The following is a 21103-nucleotide window of genomic DNA, read 5'->3' as shown; positions in this document are numbered from 1 at the left end:
TCATTTACTGTTGCTCTGTATTTGTTTTTTGCAAGTTTAATTATAATGCGTTTGAGACATAAGTTTTTTCTATGCAAAAAAATGATGTACATGTAAGGTCTTGTATAAATAATGAATAATAGTATGACTCTGACTCTTACTACTTCATAATTAGCATTATAAAATAGCTTTAGGACTCTGGACATAAGTAGAAGGTTCCAAATGGCTCTCTGTGATGTCATTTTTCTATCAGTAATGCCCAGCTAATGCACAGATGTAATTGGGTTCCTAACTTGTATACAAATTGCATTTCGTAACAGCAGTCAGATATTTCAAATATTATGCCACGTGTCTGAAAAGAAGCTACCTTCAGTACTGTACAATGGAAATTCCAGCTGACCATCTCATTGTGATAACTGGGATGGAAGTTATATGTATGTTTTATTTTATAATCATTTAAATAAAAAACTTGATGTGCTTCTGAATATATTAGTTATTGTTCTAGGTGACATAGTGTTTCATAATAGTGTGCTATGGTGTTCTTAGTTTGCTCTTACCAAAACGTCTCATGCAGTACCACTTTAATATGAAAAGAAATGTTGTGAGGAATAGTTGTTATTATGTATCAGATATTGTATTAGCATTCACTTTTAACACATTAAAATTAATGGTTTTGAAATCTTCCGTTAATAGCATCAATGGATTTCAGAGCCAAGTATAAATCTTAGATGAAATATTACACAATAAATATGTCTCACATATAGGTAGCTTAAAAGCTGGTCCAGTTAATTGCCTTCCTTTGCTTTTCATGTTATATCTGGACAAAAACATCCACATTCTAAATGTTGCTTTTGGGTCTTCACAGTATGCACATTTGCAATCAAATCACAGCAGTTGTGGAAGAAGGCAGAGAAGTTTAGGAAAAGTTCTTGTAGGTTTAGTGTGATATGTAAAACAAGACCATTTTGGTCAAGCTGGAACAAAGATCTTGTAGTCTGAAGGGTCTTTGGGTCAGATTTTAGCTGCTTTGTTGACTCACTGTGTGGCCTTGGACTCCTTGTGCCTAATCAATCCAGCTGTAAAACTAGATAAAAGTAGGACACTTTCTGAGTTAAGCTGTGCTGGTGAAGGATGTGTGTGTGGTGTATCAGGACCGGCGCTAGGGGTTTTAGCACCCTAGGCGCACGGCAATTTCGCCGCCCTGCGCGGTGGTCTCGCAGCTCCGGTGGAGCTGCCACAGTCGTGCCTGTGGGCGGTCTACTGGAGCCGCGCGAGCAGCCACCCGTCCGCAGGCACCACTGGAGCAGGTCCGCCGGAGCCGCCTGCTGCCCCTTAAAATGCCGCCTACCAGTAATCCTGGCACCCTATGCGATTGCCTAGGCCGCCTAAATGGAAGCGCCAGCCCTGTGGTGTATACATGCATGCATGCTTTCATGCATATGAGATATCCATGAGCTATAAAATAATACATAACAAATGGTGAAGTTATTTAATGTTAAAGGTAATGTTGATTTCCATGGGATTAGGGCTCTGTCCTGCAACTTACTGAGTACCCTCAATTCCTATGAAAATCAGAGGGTGATGAAGTCACGCGGTACTGTTGGGTAGGATCCTGCAGGATCAAACTTTTCATCAGTAAAATGGGCCCATCTGGTAAAATTGTTTTCCCAGCTTTTAGAAAGGCTTGTTTTTTTAACCCTTCCCTTATCTGAATGTTTTGGGTAGTGGCATTTTTCTGGGCATGTGCTCAAGCCATTAATCTTTTAGCTGTTGAGTGATTAGTTGTAAGTACGGGCACATACTCAGTCTGCTTCTGTACTGTTAGACTGTGCTGTAGCATGTGTGTCAGCTATGTTCTTATAACAGATGTGCTGCAAAAGTACATATCTTGTGAGACTCCGGATATATTGAGCGATATACTACACATATGTCCAGCAAACAGAGTGGGCCAAATATGTTTAAAAAAATCATAAATATTTTTGCCAATAAAATCTCCAGCTACTGTTTTCTGTTGTTTGTATTTGTGAATATTCAAAAATTCCTGCATCTTTGTGGAGAATAATAAGTCCCGAAACGTTTAGAAATTTTGTGAAGTTTCAGGAATATTCATCTGAAAATTCAGCCCAGCATGTTACACCCTACTTTACATTTTTTCTATTTTTCATTTGCTGTTCTCTAGTATTAAAAGTTTCATCTACCCAATCCGGCAGAAACACCACCATGTCACTCTGCCCAATTGCACACTACAAATGACTAGTGATTAGTTGAAGGGAACAGTTTGCAAACAAACTGTAGGCTGAAAATTTTTTCTCCTAATTGTTCTTTGTATCAGAGGGGTAACCGTGTTAGTCTGGATCTGTAAAAGCAGCAGAGAATCCTGTGGCACCTTATAGACTAACAGACGTTTTGGAGCATGAGCTTTCGTGGGTGAATACATCTGACGAAGTGGGTATTCATCCACGAAAGCTCATGCTCCAAAACGTCTGTTAGTCTATAAGGTGCCACAGGATTCTTTGCTGCTTTAACTATTCTTTGAATACTTATGAACAACCCAATTAGCTCACAATTCCAGTGAAACTTTGGATGTTATATTTCCTGGGGCACTTTTGTATTGGAGTGTTTACTTTCTGTGAGACCATCGATGTGTTGTTCAGGATACCTCCCTATGACTTTGTGGATGTACTGTGTATCACAGGTAAGATTTTCAAAAATGATCAGGGTTGGCCTACTCTGCTCTCACAGAAATCAATTAGTAGATCCTACTGACTTTGGTAGGAATTGGGGAAGGTCAAAGCTGAACATTTTTTTTTTTAAATCCCGCCTTATGTAACTTGTCACTCTTTTTTGCCGCATCATCAAAATAATGGCCCACTTCCAAAATATGTCCCTCTGAGTATGCACAGATGGGGTCAGGTGAAAGTTATTTTAAACAGACCTAGTAACAGCTGGAAATTCTCAGTTGATGATTGAGGGATGAGCATTCCTGTAGCTCTTCATATCTATTCCAAAGGCTTGGAAAGGTTTCTCCTAACTCTAGATTGCATATTAGGACTATAATCACTCACCCTGTAAACTTGACACAGACATTTGAAAGAGTATGAAGAGAATTCTGTGGGCACAGTGTCCAGATTACACAGTACAAAAAAAGTAGTCTCATGCTTTTTTGTGGTGATACCTGACCAGCTTTATATTCTAGTGGTTTCATTCCATGTAGACCTTCCCTTCCTAATCAGCTTCTCTCAGTCTTGTTTTTGTTATATCTAATTATGTTTTTAAAAGAAGAAAAATCAGTTTGCACACAAATTCTGTTAATTTTTTTGGTTATAATTTACTGAAGGGTAATTTCACAGTTATGTTTGTTCGTATTCATTTTTATTTACACATCAAGCACACTGTCCAATTATGCCACCCAGTTTTGTAAGTTCTGTATTTCAGATGTTCAAATGACTGAAATTTGCTTAAGCACCTTCTTCTTAATTTCTGATTTGGAGACATTTCAATAAGGTGGATTTTAATTTGTTTTGAAGCTTCCAAACTTGTTCTTGATCAAAATGTAAAGTTAAAATCCATTAAGATGCATTTTAGTACATTTTCCATTATCGTCTTCCTCTTGTCAGAAACTGTGCAATTCACTTAGTACTTCATTGCAACCAACAGCAGAATGTATACATGGTGCACAAAATGAGCCATTTTGTTTTAAAACAGATTGCAGAAGAAAGGAAACCATTCATTGCTTGCTTGCTGTAATTACTAGAGCACTAATTACTCCAAATCACTGACACCCAGGGTCAATAAGGATGACAACAGGAACATCAAAGACAAGATGCACACATCCAATTACAAGTCTTCCAAACCGTGCTATAATATTATTTTATGGCTACTGTTTTCCAGTTGATGCTGAAAAACATTCAAGATTGCTGAATGTTTACTATTATTTCATTCACAGTTTGACGGTGACAACATGTATATGAGTATGACAGAGCCGAGCCAGGACTATGTGCCAGCAAGCCAGGTGGGTTAATTAATCTTCTCTGCCTTGTTTCAAATTGTAATTAAACAAAACCAAAGAGTTGCATTGCAAATGAGTGGCACTATCAGTAACTGCTGCAATCAGGAATAATCATAATTTATAAACAAAGCATTTAAGCCTTCTTTCCAGTTAATGAGATAGAGCTGATAAAACATCAGAGTTGGCGTTTGTTGAGAGATACTACCTTGTTTCCTCTCCAGAATGCAAGCAGCTGTTTTGCCAGCATGATCTTTCCTAAACAGTTGTTTTACCTTCAGGAAATAAAGTCTTTACAGGTGCAGGTTATTTGTTTATCTGACTGCAGACAAGTTAATCATTATAAGCTACACTATCACAAATAGCTTTAATTATCACTCTTAGGCCAGTTGTAGATGAAGAATTGCATTTTTAACAGAAATCGTATGGCTGAGGAGTGTTGCCAAGGTTGCACCATTAGTGTTAACATAACGAGTCTCTCAAAATCTACTGCTGGGGTTTATCTTGCAGTCAAAAGAGTATAATATGGTCTAAGTTGTTCAAAAATATTTTTGAGTCCTTTTTACGGAGAATTTGCAAGGAACAATTTGTAAGTTATCAGAACCATTAAAATGTGGCATATGTCCACACATTGAAATTTTTTCATTGAAGTTAATTTCATTTTAATTTATTTTAGGCTTGTAAAACTGAAGGAGTACCATTGCTTTTTAAAAACAAAAGCAAAGCAACTTGTGTGTGGGTGCATGCAGTCATATGCTGAGGGAGAATTTGAATTCTGATTCTGTTGTTACATTCCAGATATTTCAGTCATTTCAGTTCTCTGTCAGTGAATCATAGTGACGTCAGCACAGGTCGATTATTTAAGCTGGGGTCATACGAATTGCTATAAAGAATCAGGATAGTGATCCATGTAGCCCACTACTCATCTCAAATAGTGGACAGTCTGATACTCTTCTGCATGACAAAAACTATGGGTTTACATGGAGATATCTTGTTAAGTGGGAAGTTAGTTTGTTTGCATCTTGACTAGTAGATGAGCTATGGGGTAGACGGGCATAATCCCAAGGTTGAATGAACAGTCTTGGAAACTGACATTATACTGAGAGCTAAATGTCTTTATAAAGAAGCATTTTTAGATAGTCATGCTTATCTACTCAAATTTAATTTATAGGTTTATTCTCTTTCATTCTTTAACTATCTTTTATGTGAGCTGAGCTATATTATCAGTCAAAAAGCCCATCTTTAAAATGTGAATGTTCCCACCACATTACCTCCCTGTCTGCTGTTGAAGTTACTGTAAGAATGCCTTTGGAAGACTGAACTTTAAATTTAAGATTCTTGTATGATTGAACTCATTCAGCAAAGAACCCTCCAAGATCCAGAGGTAGTTTTGAATAGAATTGTTTGATTAAAAAATGAAAAATTATATTACTAATTTTTTTCTAACCATTAATCCAAAAACTGTACTGACAAGTTTAGTATTACTATTAGATTAAAGCAACCTAGTATCATCTCATTTATGCCTTAAGGGTTTTGAAGTGCAAGGGCTAATTGAATTTGTTTGAAACAGTAGAAATACAAACTCCGTGAATGATTGCTGTTATAAAGCAGCTGCTACCTTTCAGAGCATCATTGTCTGTCTTAAATAGTTTTGAATAAAGAATTGGAAATTCACATTATACATTAGAATGATTTTCTTCCATTGATATTTTTATACTTTGTGTGTGCATAGTTTGGATAATTTAAACTGAAGTGTTTAAAAATAACAATACTCGTTTTAATCTTTTATGATGCTTCAGAATGTGTTTACTAGGTGCTTTGTTTCAGTTCCAATCATCTGATCTTCCATAAAAAAATCTTATCCACAATGACATTTCTATCATTTAATTGTGGAACCTATGAACGGTAACTAGATAATTATCTTTTCATATTTTAACTTTGCTCCCTAATATTTCCCGAACCTCAATATCTCAAAGAATTCAGATGATGTAAAATAGTACATATTGCGGAGTGAAATAAAGTTTAGACATCAAAATTGTGATGAATGGTCTTGGAAAGCTGAACTTTGAACTTCAAATTCCTTTTGTTTACTGGAATGTGTTCATATTCAGGGAAACATCACCTTGTGTTATTGTAAAGGTTTTTAATCAATGTATCTCCTTTAGGCTAACATAATAAAAATCCAGCCATCAAACAGGAAAAATACAGTTTTGTTCCTTTTTCTACATAACATCAAACATCTGCATAGCCTGGTAATCCAAGACAACTTGCCTCACAGCGTCACTCAACAATTATCATTTCTGTTCAATTTTCAAATCAGTACATGCTTTGGGACTTATAGACTAAGTTGCTAAGTCGCAACATATGGCTCACTACTGTTCCTGTGATGTTGCTGCAAGCAAACAACATAATTCTATACTTGAAATGATTTTTACAGAAAGCCAGTGTTGGAACTGAGCCAGAGTGTAAGTATACAGTAAAAATTAATGATATTCTTTTAGACTGTCCCAAAAGACTGTTTGGCACTGCTATCTCTGGATATATTTTATATACATATGTAACTATTGTATTTTTGGTTATGATATACTTAGTGTAGGATTGCACATTGCAAGCAGCTTCTAAATGAATTACACCAGCCATACTAGCAAACATATCATAAAGCTACATGACATGTTCATTGCTAATTGAACTTCAGTCTGAGAATATTTACCATTTTAAAACAAAGCTATGCCAACTGCCATGCACGGCAAATTCTTACTAGTATATTGTGTTCTATACATACCTGTAGTTGGAATTATGGAGACAAATTGTTCTTCATATAAGTCCTCCTCACATAATTTGTGGGTCAAATACAGCACAATATAAAATTACATAGTTTCTTTCTAGACACAACATAATATTATACAAAACTCCATTGCACAGAGCCCTTGGAGTCCTTTGTGGTTTGCCTGGGCTCCATGGACATGAATGGTAAAGGGGGCAACTGTACAGACTGCACACAGCTGCCAAATCCCGTTTTCTCTTCCAAGTAGTAGAGTTTGTGACTTGGGGCTGCATTAACCTTCACAGCCCCAATGGGAAGAAAAGAGAGGACCAAAATCCAGTGAGGAATTATTGGCTGTGCTTGGAAATCATTCCTGTTCCAGCAGTTCCACAACTCTCATTGGCAGAGTGTGAGTCGATCCCTTTCCTATATACTGGGTCTGAAAATCATCAAAAGTGTTTGGCCCAGTGTGGAGCCAGTCTGATCTTTGCTAAAATATGCTAGTGATAGGTACTTTAGATGTACAATAGATAGACTGATCCTGTTTGTGTGTTGTTAAAAACTTCCCATGCCCCTTACTGCAAATTATTATTATTATTTGTATTGTTGATATTAATGTAATACCTCAGAGTCCTAGTCATTGATCAGGGCCTCACTGTGCTGGACATTGTACAAACACAGAACACTGACCTGCCTCAGAGAGCTCACAATCTAAGTATTAGACAAGAGACAACAGATGGATACACACAGACTGGGGGAGTCCAAGGAAACAATGAACAACATTGGTCATCATGATAAAAAGTGATTGTGGTTCACCAGTGGCTTAACACACAGCTGTAGACTTACCCATTACTTCTTATTTCCTTCTGTTCTACCTTAACTTCCCCTATGGGGAGCTAGCAAGTTACTTGTTGTAAGGTGGTTTAGAGTAAGGGAAGTTGGGTTGGATAATTGGGTTAAGTAGTTGTGGGTGGAAAGACTGGTGAAGTTATGTTTGCAGCTCCTATCCGCTGGAGGGCTAGATTTTCAGGTCATCATTTGGGTCCCCACATGAGGTATGGCTGTTCATTGCAAGAGCCTCAGAACATTAAAATAACCCTGATAATACTATACTTGATTGTGCATCAACAACTGTATTTAAAAGAACAGAAAAAGTGTAGCTTTGATTTTGAGGCTAGACAGTATTATTTTAGAGATTTTTTTTTAGTGATTTAAAAAAAAATTAACTTACACAAATTTAAAAAGCTGGAAACAACAAAATAGCTCTGAAAAGTACACTTGTATGTGCTTGGGGACGAAATCTACCTTTGGATCCCTGTGTAGAACCCCCAGTGAAGGATGTAGGAGATGTATGCACTATATGTGCATTCAAGGATAGAATTTTGCCCTTAGAATTTTTTCCATATTTGAATACCTCAGGTTTCTTAAAATAACTAAACTGACAAAAATAAATTATGGACTATTGGTCTTTAAATTAAGGGCTTTTTCAAATACCACAGAAAAGGCATAATTCAGCCAAAATATTTCTTTCCTCTCCTTCTACTGAAATGATTTGAATCAAATTATATGTAGAAATAAATGGGTTCAGAGTTCTGTGCCAAAAGAGAATGTAAATGATCCTGTTTTGCCTAAAAAAGCACATAATATATTCATATATGTTATTACTTATTTCTTTTGATTGGTACCCGCAGCATACCTTGCTCTGTACAAACTCCAAAAAAGGCAAAGGGCTGGATCCATAAAGGTACTTAGGTGTTGCGATGCTGAGTGTCATAATGCCTAACTTTTAGGCACCTAAAAATCACTGGAACAACACTGTGATCCACAAAGCCTGAGTTAGGTGCCTAGGCCCCCTATAGAATGCATGAAGAGAGATGGGCATCTTTTAGGGCATGTCTACGCTTACCTCCAGAGCGATCAATCCAGCGGAGGTCGATTTATCGCGTCTAGTAAAGAAACGGCAAATTGACCACCGAGTACTCTCCCGTCGACTCCGGTACTCCACCGGAGCGAGAAGTGTAGGTGGAATCGACGGGGGAGTGTCAGTAGTCAATATACTGCAGTGAAGACACTGCAGTAAGTAGCTCTAAGTACGTCAACTTCAGCTACGCTGTTTTCGTAGCTGAAGTTGCGTGACTTAGACTGACTTAGCTCGCCCCCTCAACCAGTGTAAACCAAGCCTTAGAATGGGATCCACAAAGCCAGCACACTAAGCAGCTTCCCACCTAAGCTAGCCAGGGGGGAGTTTCTGAGGAGAGAGGTATATCCTAAGCCCAGCCATCTGATGGAGATAGGACCCTAAATCCAGATTGTTGGGTGGACTATGGGATATTCTTATGAGGGTCTCCCTCAATCTCTCCTATTGAAAGTGTTCCAATTAATTAAATAATTACATATTAACTGAGCCAGAGAAAGAGAGTGAGAATCCCTCTATAGACCAGGGCACTCACCTGAGAGGTGGTAGATCTCTGTTCAGATACCTTCTCATAAAGCAGAGGGTGGATTTGAACAGGCGGTCTCCCATATACCCTACAAGTGGCCCAAAGGTTACAAGGTTCCTACTTCTTCTTTCACCTTTCTCTCTGCCCCAGCTGTTTTCTGTGGAGTTAAGTGGCATCTGAGCATGCCTATTGGATTGCCCTTCATACCCAAGTGTAGAAACTTAAGCACTTAAGGCACTTTTAGTGCAAAAATATAGGCACTGAGTTTAGGCGTCTGCAGGGTTCAGTGGCAGCTGAGCAGGGGTTTTGTGGATCACAGTGGCACCTAAAACTGGGATTTAGGCACTTAATCTGGGTGTTAGGTTCATAGGTACCTTCATGGATCAGGCCAAAGTCCCTTCCCTGAGGAAATTATAAATATACCCTTAGTATGAACAGTATTGCCAGTCTCAAGCCTTCAAAAATCATGAATCAGGCCCCCCAAAATCACAAGGTTAAATAAAAAAGTCATGAAATTTTAAACATAACACCTTTTATTTGCCTTCTGCTTTTAAGCCTTTGGGGTCTGGGATCTTTTTTGTTTTGTTTTGTTTTTTTGCAACCCTGAGGGCTAGAAACTTTGTATTTTTTTTTTAAGAAAGCTGAGATTTTGATGTAATCACCTGATTCCAGGAGCTAGGACTTTAAGAATAAACACCAAATATTGTGAGATTATCGATAAAATTATGAGATTTGATCACATTGTATAAACAATTATTCTCTGTATAAACCATAAGTATTTTTCTTAAGAATTAGCATCAGGAGAGATGCAACTAAAATGGTATAATGTAGGAGGAGACGCTCTGCAGCTCCACTGATAGGCCCTATCTAAATAATAAAGTAAAAATAACAAAAGCCATTATTTTACCATGAAAAAATAAACAGAAAATCAATTATCAAATGATGCATTTTCTGTCTGAGTGCTGGATATATTTCTTCCCATATCATAACAGTAATTATTCTGCTTTTTTTTCTATACAGAATGCGAGAACATTTTCTGTTTAATGGGCAACCAGTGTGAAATATTCTTTAAAATGTTGTCCTGTACTTCTTCGTGTACAACTTTTTTAATATGTGAAAACAGATTGCAGACATCATGTATTTTAGTTATGTAGTTTCCTTTCCAGGAAATTCTCTCTCCAGGCCAATAGTGTACATGAATTATCAGAAATAACCATGAGAAATGTTAAAGGCAATATTTTTCAGCAGAGCTTCATATAAAATAAACTTTTTTGGTCCAAAAAATGTCTGAGGATTACGTGAATTTGAACTACAAATTAGACCAATTACTATTAGACTGTCCCTTTTGGCAAAGGCTGCAGCAGTAAAGTCAGTTTGACCTATTGACCTCTGACCTAATAAAACGATAAGATGCCATGCTTTGATTAATCTAGTTAGTCTTACAAAGTCTGGCATCTCAACAAGCCCAGACTAGTTACTCAAACCAGTCTTCAATGTAACATTCAAATGATTACTCTGTGGAGTCCCAGAGGTATTCATTACAGACAAAATTGCTCTTGTTCCCTTGCATACAAGCTGAGTTTTCAATGGGAAATGAAAGGCTGCCTGGAAAAATAGGCCACCTAATTAAGTTAAACTACTCTAGCATTTGGCTTGACATCTTCATTACTCAAAATTAAAAAGATGCTTCACTTGAGCACACAAGTTACTATTGTTTATGTTGTTTTCTTCTTAAATTGGCTTGTTTCATAGAAGTCTGTTTTTCAGAATTATATCTTGTAATAGCTCACATATTTCTTGGAGTTTATAAAAACGTCTTAATAGCAACTATTGCTACTGATAGCTGGTACAATGTAAGTACAGTTGGGCTTATTGCAAGTTTAATTCTCAGCAGTCTCACTGCTTATATTACACACTACTTTATTAACAGAGGGCCTGCTACTGCAAGCCTTACTCACATGAATAATCCTTGCTCACGTGTGCCCTGATCCTTCATTGGAACCTGTTACCACAGAACCTTGGGCCTATATGGAATCCCATTAACTGCTGTTCAGGATCAGGTTCTTGAAGTCAGTGGGACTACTAGTGTGAATAAGAAATATTCACATCAGCTTTAAGTCCCAGGGGTGTTTCTCTGTGTTTGGAGTGAGGGCAGGGTGGGAGGAGGAATCCAAAAAGAGTTATGAAGAACAGCAATGCCTCAGTTCTGCCTATTTCCAGTCTTCTTCCTTAAGCCTTCTTTCTGTGCATACTCCACAGAACATCAGACACTGTATATAGAGTTTTCTACACAGTTGGGGGAGAAGAAGGAAACTAGTTTGGCTCAGCCTCCTTCCAAAAAATTTTGGAGACTTTCCACAGTCCTTCAGCCTTTTTAATAGAAAGAAAGGGAGTCTCTATCCTGTGGCCTATACCCAGCATTATCACAACTTTAAGTGATTAAGGTCTAAGGGAATTCAATGAGGATATGTAAATTTAAATTGAATTTTTGCCCACTAAATGGAAGTACTTACATGTAAATCTATAGTAGTGCTATTTTAAGAGCATTTTGAAAATGTAAACACCTGAAAAGCATACCATCTTGATTGCCAGTTTAAAGTCAATGATGCTAATGAGGCTTCTGACAGGTTAAATGTGGTGTATCATATACATTTTCAAGCAGTAAGATTTGTGAAAACAGGATTTTAAAAAAAGTTAGGTAAAATCTTTGGTTGCTGAACATGTTCAATTTTATTCTCTGGTGCTTTGTTTCAGGCCTAATTTGGGTACATTTTCCTCAGAGGATCTCTAAAACACGTGAAAACTCTTTTAAAACTGGAATTTTACTTAGCTTTTTTTAAAAAAAAATATTAAATCTACAAAGAAAAAAGAAATGCAGCAAATGCAAGTGATCAATGTAGAGAAATATGTCTTCTAGTATAAGAGACAGATTACAGCTCAGAGATTACAGGCACATGCCTCTGGACCCAGTTTCTTTAATCCAACACTAACTTCAGAATCCAGATTTCATTTAAAAAACCGAAAAACCTAGCTCTCCAATAAAATCTTGGAAATGTGGCCTTCGTGTAACTGATGCAGCATTGCCTGCCTGAGTCTGTAGACAGCCTGAAACAATAGCTTGCAGAGTTGTGAACTGTCATATCCCTCTTCTTTTGTTAACAACCCAATAATCCACTGCTCTGAAGTGCACACAGATACTTTGTGTGTTTGGAGGACGCTCACTCAGATACCACGTTGTTGCCCTGCTGAGATACGGACAGCAGGGGCTCCCACAGGCAGAGGGGTGGGTGGGGAATGAGTCCCTTCCTCTTCAGGACAAACCCCAGCCTACTCAAAGAGAAGCAGTGGTAGGCCCTCTTCACAGCCTAGCAGACAGCTCTTGAGCAAATGGCTTGTGCCACCACTGCCACACCAGGGGGTGCGGGGAAGAACTATGGTGAAGGTGGGCCTGGGAAGGTCATGTGATCAGGGCTGAGGGAGTCCCCATTTGTGCCTATGGCCCTGGGCTGCTTAAACCAGGGATCTCAAATGACCATGAGGGGCACATGAGGACTAGTACATTGGCCCAAAGGCTGCATCACTGACACCCCCACCCCGCTGCTCCCGGTTCCACCCCCACTCTACCCCTTCCATGAGACCCAGCCTCTGCCCAGCCTCTTTCCACCCCTTCCTCGCCCCCATTCCAATCCCTTCCCCAAAGTCCCCACCCCTTCCCTGCCCCCATTCCAACCCCTTCCCCAAATCCTGCCTCTACCCCACCTCTTCTCCATCTTCTCCCCTGAGTGTGCGTCTTCCTGCTCCTCTCCCCTCCCTCCTAGAAAGCGCTAAGCACCACCAAACAGCTGTTTGGGGGCGGGAAGCACCTGGAGGTAAACAGAGGAGAGGGCTCACAATGCACCGGGGGGCGGCAGATGAGGGGAGCTTGGCAGCCGCAGGAAATAACTTGGGGGGCGCAGGGAGCTAGGTGGGCCACAGCAAATAACTTCACGGTCCACGTATTTGAGATGCCTGCCGTAAACTGTTCCTGTCTAGACCTGTTTGATGATTGTAACAAAAACCTGTACTTTTCTAATGGACTGAGATAAACTTTCCGAATAGGAAGGCTATACTGTTACCTCTTTGTAGGGAAGGGTGAAGCCTTGGAGCTTTTAGCAGGTCTCTACAGCTCAGGTCTTGTAATCTTTATAGTTTTTTGCTCATTGTCGCCTATTAAATGCATTTTAAATGTAAAATGTTCATAAATAAAGCATATTTGTTTTCAAACAAACTTGTATAGCATGATATTTAAAATAAAATTAAACAATGAAAAGAGGCTCTCAGAAGTGGAATGTTTCATTTGAAAAAGCACTGTTCCTTTTCATAATTCTGTTGACTTTGAAATTGTGCTTATTTTAAATCAATTGTATCATTGTCAGCATATTCTCCTTCTTATTGAAAATGGAATTCATCTGGTGCTGGAAAATTAAAGTTTTGCTTGAGGCATTAGCCTTTACCTAATGTAAATTAGAGAAATTGATTAACACCAATGGGTAAAAAAAAAGTTGTACCTTCCCCAGTAATATGTTTTTGATAGCTGTTGCTTGATAAATTAGTATATTGTGTGTTTTAAATGAATGTGATTTATTGCTTATGTCTAACATATGAAGAAACATTAAAAAAAATTGTTTGCAGGATCATTGACTTGAACATATCAATGGCACTGTTGGACAATTCTTGCTGAGTGTTAAGATGATTTATGTAAGAGACCGAAGGTTTCCACAGTAATGCATTATCGTCTCAAGCTATCAACTCTTGTTCATGCAGAGACAAAAAAGGCTGAAACACACTTACTTCTGAAAGTCCTCCATTAAGAAATTAGAGATAAGTTGATCCTGTTTATATTCCTGGAAATATCACTGTCAAATGCATCATCCTAACTTTCAGATGGGTATAAAGTAAATTATTGTTTTTCCTCCTCTACTGAGCATGCTGTTCTACATTACTTTCAACTCATAACTATTTCAGTTATGTAACACTGTGTTTAGTAATAGAAGCGGAGACAGCCTGAAGCATCTATCTTTTTAAAAACTGGCATTTTTTAACAGTTCAGATGTAGAATCCTTACTGTAAATGATAAATTAAGGCACACTCCACATTGTTAGACATATCATTAATTTTATTTAAATTGTGTATGCCTATGAGAAGACCATATTTTTAAGGCTTTATACTAATACTGTATTTTGTTGAGTGCATGCATGAGTGATGCAGCCATCCAGCACATAAGTTAAATTTACCCGGTCAATGATCTCTTCTGCATTCTCATATAATAATGGTTCTGCTCTTTCCACAGAGGGCTTGTGCTGGATGTTTGGATGTTTGCTGCCTCCTGTGGTCACTCTGTTTAAAATGTCTTTTGCTTTCATTTGCCTTTCTCAGCTTGCTTTTTAACCATTGATGCAGAACATTCAATACAATCATAAATATAGTTCACTTTCTAATTTCTGGTCATCATCACCATTGGTAACGTAGGTGTTTTTTTTGTTCTGATATCCTCACCCTTCATTATTATAGTCAGGTCGTACAGCCATTTCACATATCACTCCTGTTACAATCAGAGGATACAAGTGTGTGTGTAAGAATGGAAATAAAATGTATTGGCCTGGTTTTGTCTCATACTAAAAGAATTCCTATCGATGACAAGAATCATTGCACTTGAATTTGACTAATAATCCATACAAAAAATAGTTTGGTATTTGTCCATTTGACCTGCAAAAACCTAATTTTTGCCTCCATTCCAGAATTTAGCACAATTAAAATCCATAAAATTGGTACTGGGTTTGACCAGGCTAATTGGTACGAAAGAGAAATTTAAATGAGAAAGAAGCCAAATTGGGTTGGTGTTCCAAGCTGAATGCTGATTTAAGCAAAAGCTTGGGTTTAGGTTGGCAGATGAATCACAGTTAAGGTTTGGGTTCAGTTGTGCCAAAATCTTGCAAGCTATTCCCATGAAATTGCAAGCCAAGATGGTATCAGTATCATAAGATCAGCTGAAACACCACAAAAATAACTTCTTGTGCGATTTCAATATGTGTAGGTTCAACACGACCCACCTAAAATTCAAGGTGCTTCTGTTCTGAAGTTCCCATTATTGACCATATCAACTTTAAATACTTCCAAACTTGCTTATAATAAATTCAGATGTGATGGAAATCCCCTTTATAATGAAATAGAAGCAAAGCCTTGATCTGTTCAATGCATTCCAATGGAGTTTAATGGTGTTCATAAAGAAGTCTCTCCCTGAATGTAATAAAGATTTAGGAACTCTCCCCAGTGCTCAACAGCTGATAAACAACTCCGCCCTCCATAGGGAGGAAAGCAGACCCAGTGCAGAAGTCCCCTTGCAGTTATGTGGTGAGGAGATGAAAAGACACACTGCTGTTCTTTCTTGTTGGAAAGTTAGGAGGAAGGCAATTTGTTGGTGCTGTTTTGACTAGCAGAATGAAGGAGAGCTATCACCTGGTTACCTGGATATAGTAGAATTGTGCCAATACTACAGTGACTCTGGAAAGAAAATGACTAAGAGGTTTACAATGAAATTATATGCAAATTGTCATACTAATAATCCCTTATAAGTAGGCTTGGCATACTTCAATTATTATTTTTTATAATTCTGACCAATAATATCAATGTATATTTTAATTCTATTTAAATTTTACAGTTAAGGGAAGCTATGAAGGAGCAGTCAGTAATTGCAACAGATGATGTTCAAATTCAAAAAGTTCAAGTTCTATAACTGTTAAAACATAAATTGTCAACATCAAATATCAAAATGTACAAAGTAAATAGCCTTAAACCAAACTCTTAAATTCTCAAGCAGCATTTTTCTTACTTTGCATATCTGTAATTTTTTATTATCAATTAAAGTATTTTTTCATTGGTCTGTGTGTATGGTGAAATCGTCATTTACTGACATTTACTGATAAGCTAATCCTTCCAAACCTACTTATAAAACAAGGTGAGAGTAGATATGAGCTATACCTGTGAACTACAGCCAGCAACAACCATCCACAAAATGCTCACAGACGTGACAAACTGTAGTGGTGACAAGTTATTTTTGGACTAGCTGCATGGATTAATAACCCCCACAACCTTTTCCCATCCCCCAAACAGGACACTGCTCACACTGGATATAAAATATTAGTTTAACAAAATAATCCTCATAACTAAATTGCTAAACAACTATCTCATAGTATTTTATAGAACTAGGTTCTTCCTTTTATGAATTCGGCAAACCTATTTTTCTAAAAAAACAACAACAAAAAAACAGTTGATGTAATCTCTTAGTAGATTTTGATACTATACAATTGACAAAACTTTTCATATACAGCCATAGTATTACTGCAATATATTTAATATGGCTTAGTAATTAGTTTCCACATAAATTATATAATATTCTGACATTTTATCATTTTCCTTACTTCTATACTACTGCTATCTTTAGAAGTTTATACAGTATAGTTTGACAAAAATGTGTTAGATTGTGTTATCAAATACACTGTGACTGGTTTGCAACTGATAACCATAGCACAATGCATTTTTATTACTATTGCGTTAGTGTAATGAAGAGGAGATGAATGGTAACCTTGTATTTATAATTCGCAATCTACGTATACATGTGACTGTGTGCACTGCAACTAGGATTGTGGGATTTTATGAGACTAGTGTGTCATTTGTATTATAGTAAATTAAGTTAAGATGTCATCATTATATATGAATAACCATTTAGTCTTAGCCCTGGTCTACACTACAAATTTATGTCGGTATAACTACGTCGCTCATGGGTGTGGATTTTCCATACCCCTGAATGACGCAGTTATACCGACCTAACTCCCAGTGAAGATAGTGCTATGTTGATGGGAGGAATTCTCCTGTCAGCTTACCTACTGCCTCTTGGGGAGGTGGAGTATCTACACCAACAGGAGAAGCCCTCCCGTCTGCGTAGGTAGCTTCTTCACTATGTGCTACAGTGGCACAACTGCAGCACTGTAAGCGTAGACAAGCCCTTAGATAAGTTACATAGCAGTTGTTGTCACTGTGTTTGAAGTGATACTACTAGTTAAGAATACATTTGAAACACAGCAAATCAATATCTGTCTAAAGTGAAAGCTCTGTTGTTAAACATATGGACAAATCAAATAGCAAAATTTGCTGAATCGCCTGAATATTAGTGGAAATTTGGTTAGTATTTGGCTTATGAATATTTGCCTGTCCTGGCTGCTGCTGAGAGCTGACTTCAGCAGGAACCCTGAGTGAAGAAGCACTCCTCCTCCTCCTCCTGAGCAAGCAGAGCAAGAAGGAGAGGAGAGACATACCTTCATACTCTTCCTCCTCTCTTACAAGCAAGGTAGAAGGAGAGATGCTCCTCTGGCTGTTTCTCTTCCTCTTGAAAAAACTGGAGGGGAGAGCTCCCATTCAGTACTCCCTCTCCCCTGCTACCAGATCTCCAAGAGCCACTCTTCTCCCTTGGGGAGACAGTGGGAGGAGGGAGAGAAACCCCAGCAGTAACTCCTCCCTAGACCCAGCAAAGAGGTGAGGGAAAAGATCTCCTGAGGCCTTGAATTGCTGCATGGGCTGTGGGAAAGAAAATGCAGTTCAGACCCAGCCTCCTCCCAGCCATACCCCATGAATCCTTCCCAACAGGCCCAAGCAACCTAACTGTCAAAAATTCTCATGATATATGCATGTTAGCCAAATATCAATGATGGGCTATTTGTGCAGTGTGACAAACACTTGTCCAGAGTATCCATGAAATCTTATTGATGTTACCGCTTTCTTTCCTTCCCCACTCACTCTCTATTGTTGTCATTTTCTTGTATGTTGTGTTATATGAAATTAGACTGTAAGCTCTTTGTGGCAGGGACCATTTATTTTAGCTGTTCTGTAGTATAATAATTTACTAGTATACAGTAATGCACAATGACCTTATTATCTATTATTCTGCATATGCATTTCTATACTACTTGAACAAACCTAATTTATTTTCTTTGTTAATGGCATGTTTCCATTCCATTCACTGAGGTTCTATTTTTGATGCCCACATTTCCTGCCTTGGTGGAGTCTCAACATCATAGTATGGAAATACAGGGAGAAATAAGACTTAGAAACTCAATATGCCAATATTCTTCTGTCTGCTAGGGAACAAAATCCCTGGGGAGAACCACACCACAAGCTAAGTGATCTAAATGGACAGGTGAGCAGGTTGGGCTAGTTTTCTAGGTTGAGATTTCCATAGAGTGAGGTCACTCCACTTGACAGGGATAATACATGTTCCTCATACATACATGATAGTATTGCTGCCAACTCCTCCACTATGCCCTACCTGTTTTCAATTTCTTGGGATTTCTACTTTTGAGTTTAACCCTGATGCTTCACCCTACACCAAGATATCCTCACATAGGGACAGATCCTTAGTTGGTGGAAATGGTCATTGCTCCTTGGACTTTGGTGAAAAACACCCTTTGGCTATGGCAAGATGCACTGTTACTTTGCTCAGGTTTCCAGCAATACCTGAACAGCTCAGTAGCAACATGTAAAATCTTTGGTTGCAAATCCAGTTTAAAGGTTTTATTTCCATGCTGCAATAGTTCAGAGTAGCCTCAGGTGGGTTATTGTGATAAGAACATAAGAGCAGCCATTCTGGGTCAGACCAATGGTCCATCTAGCCCAGTATCCTGTCTTCTTACAGTGGCAAATACCAGGTGCTTCAGAGGGAATGAACAGAACAGGTAATCATCAAATGATCATCATCCCCTGTCATCCATCTATTCACAGTTTCTGACAGAGGCTTGGGACACTTCAGAGCATGATTTTACATACCCGCCCATCCTGGCTAATAGCCACCGATGGACCTATCCTCCATGAACTTATCCAGTTGTTTTTTGTACCCTGTTATAGTTTTGGCCTCCACAATATCCTGTGGCAATGAGTCCATGGGTTGACTGTGCATCGTGTGAAGAAATACTTCCTTTTTGTTTGTTTTAAACCTGCTCCCTATTAATTTGATTTGGTGACTCACTAATATGGCAATTTTAAAATCAAGTTTGGATGTTTTTCTAAAAGATACTCCCTAGGAACTATTTTGGGGAAGTTCTGTGTGATCAGACTACATGATCACAGTGAGCCCTTCTGGGCTTGGAATCTGTGAACCTATAAATAACAAAATTCCACTATGTCTACCTTTTTGAATATTGCTTCTTCTCTTGGTCTTCTATTCAATGGCTTTACACATCATGCTTGTCTCCATATGCGATATTATACTAAGGAATAAATATGCTCCTAATAGCTGCTGCGCTCTCTCAATTGTGCCCACTCCTGCATTGGTGCAAAAGGAGAGCAGGGAAAGAGGACAAAAGGAGCACTCTGTTATCTCCTAATGGCTCTTTGCAGGAGCTAAACATAGTTGAGTGCTTGAGCACCCGGAGTTCACAAAGTTAGCACCCACAGATGCCCTAAATTTCACAAAGAGGACAGGAAGGTGTGGGGCTGGTTCCCACAGGCTCTGGAATGGCCCCATGTCTGTGGGTAGGAGAGTTGCAGACACTGCATCCTTGGAAAAGGGATAGGGGGAACAGAAGCCACTTTCCCAGGAGTTCTGGAATGCATTCTTGGGCAGTGCACATCTGTACCAACCTGCTCACTAAGTTGTGGCTAAACAACTGCATTTGCACATCAAGTAACTCTTAATTCAAATCACATGATTAATATTGTGCTCAGGTCATTCCTTCTCACTCCCTCACAAGTGAATAAATCGGCACATCGGGAGCTGACATGACTGTATGCACAGAATCATAGGACTGGAAGGGACATTGAGAGGTCTTCTAGTTCTGTCCCCTGCACTCAAGGCAGGACTAAGTATTATCTAGAGTATCTCTGACAGTTGTTTAACTAACCTTCTCTTAAAACTAATGGAGATTCCACAATTTCCCTAGTCAATTTTTTCCAGTGCTTAATTACCCTGGTGGGACGTTTTTCCTAATGTTCAGCCTAAACTGCCTTTGCTGCAATTTAAGTCCATTGCTTCTTGTCCTATCCTCAGAGGTTAAAGAGAACAATTTTTCTCCTCCTCCTTCTAGCAACCTTTTATCATGTCCCTTCTTACTCTTCTCCAGACTAAACAAACCCAATTTTTCAATCTTCCCTCATAGGTCATGTTTTCTAGACCATTAATCATTTTTTGTTGCTCTTCTCTGGACTTTCTCCAAATTGTCCACATCTTTCCTGAAATGTGGCGCCCAGAACTGGTTACAATACTCCATTTGAGGCCTAATCAGTGTGGAACAGAGCAGAAGAATTACTTCCCATGTCTTGCTTACAACACTCCTGCTAATACACCCCAGAATTATGTTTGCTTTTTTTTTTTCAAGTGTTATATTTAGTTTGTGATCCACCATTATCCCTAGGTCCCTTTCTGCAATAATCCTTCCCAGGCAGTAATTTCCCATTTTTTCATGTGTGCAACTGATTGTTCCTTCCTAAGTGGAGTACTTTGCGTTTGTCCTTATTGAATTTCATCCTATTTTCTTCAGACCATTCTCCAGTTTGTCCAGATCATTTTGAATTTTAGTCCTAGCCTTGAAATCACTTGCAACCTCTCCCATCTTGGTTTGTCCATAAACTTTATAAGTGTACTCTCTATGCCATTATTTAAATCATTGATGAAGATACTGAACAGAATTGGACAAAGAACTGATCCCCGTGGGACTCCACTTGATATACCCTTTCAGTTTGACTGTGAACCACTAATAACTACTCTGTGGGAACAATTTTCCAAGCAATTTTGCACCCATCTTGTCATAGCTTCATCTAGGTTGTATTTCCCCTGTTTGTTTGTGAGGTCATGCAAGACAGTATCAAAGTCAGGGTATATCACATCTA

The 21103-nt window shown here is 38.5% G+C and overlaps 1 protein-coding gene across 2 annotated transcripts in view; it reads left to right on the top strand.

The window, feature by feature from the left end:
* The window catches only part of TOX (thymocyte selection associated high mobility group box), a 274588-nt gene that overhangs the window by 129129 nt on the left and 124356 nt on the right, over positions 1 to 21103 (top strand). For both annotated transcript variants that reach the window (XM_075063026.1, XM_075063025.1), the window contains exon 2: positions 3926 to 3991. In XM_075063026.1, the coding sequence (XP_074919127.1) occupies positions 3926 to 3991 (66 nt within the window). The remainder of the gene's footprint in view (positions 1 to 3925; positions 3992 to 21103) is intronic.

Source organism: Chelonoidis abingdonii, chromosome 2 (genome assembly GCF_003597395.2).
Source record: "Chelonoidis abingdonii isolate Lonesome George chromosome 2, CheloAbing_2.0, whole genome shotgun sequence".
NCBI lineage: Eukaryota > Metazoa > Chordata > Testudines > Testudinidae > Chelonoidis > Chelonoidis abingdonii.
The sequence above is the reverse complement of the archived record's forward strand: the minus strand, read 5'-3'. Positions and strand labels throughout refer to the sequence as shown.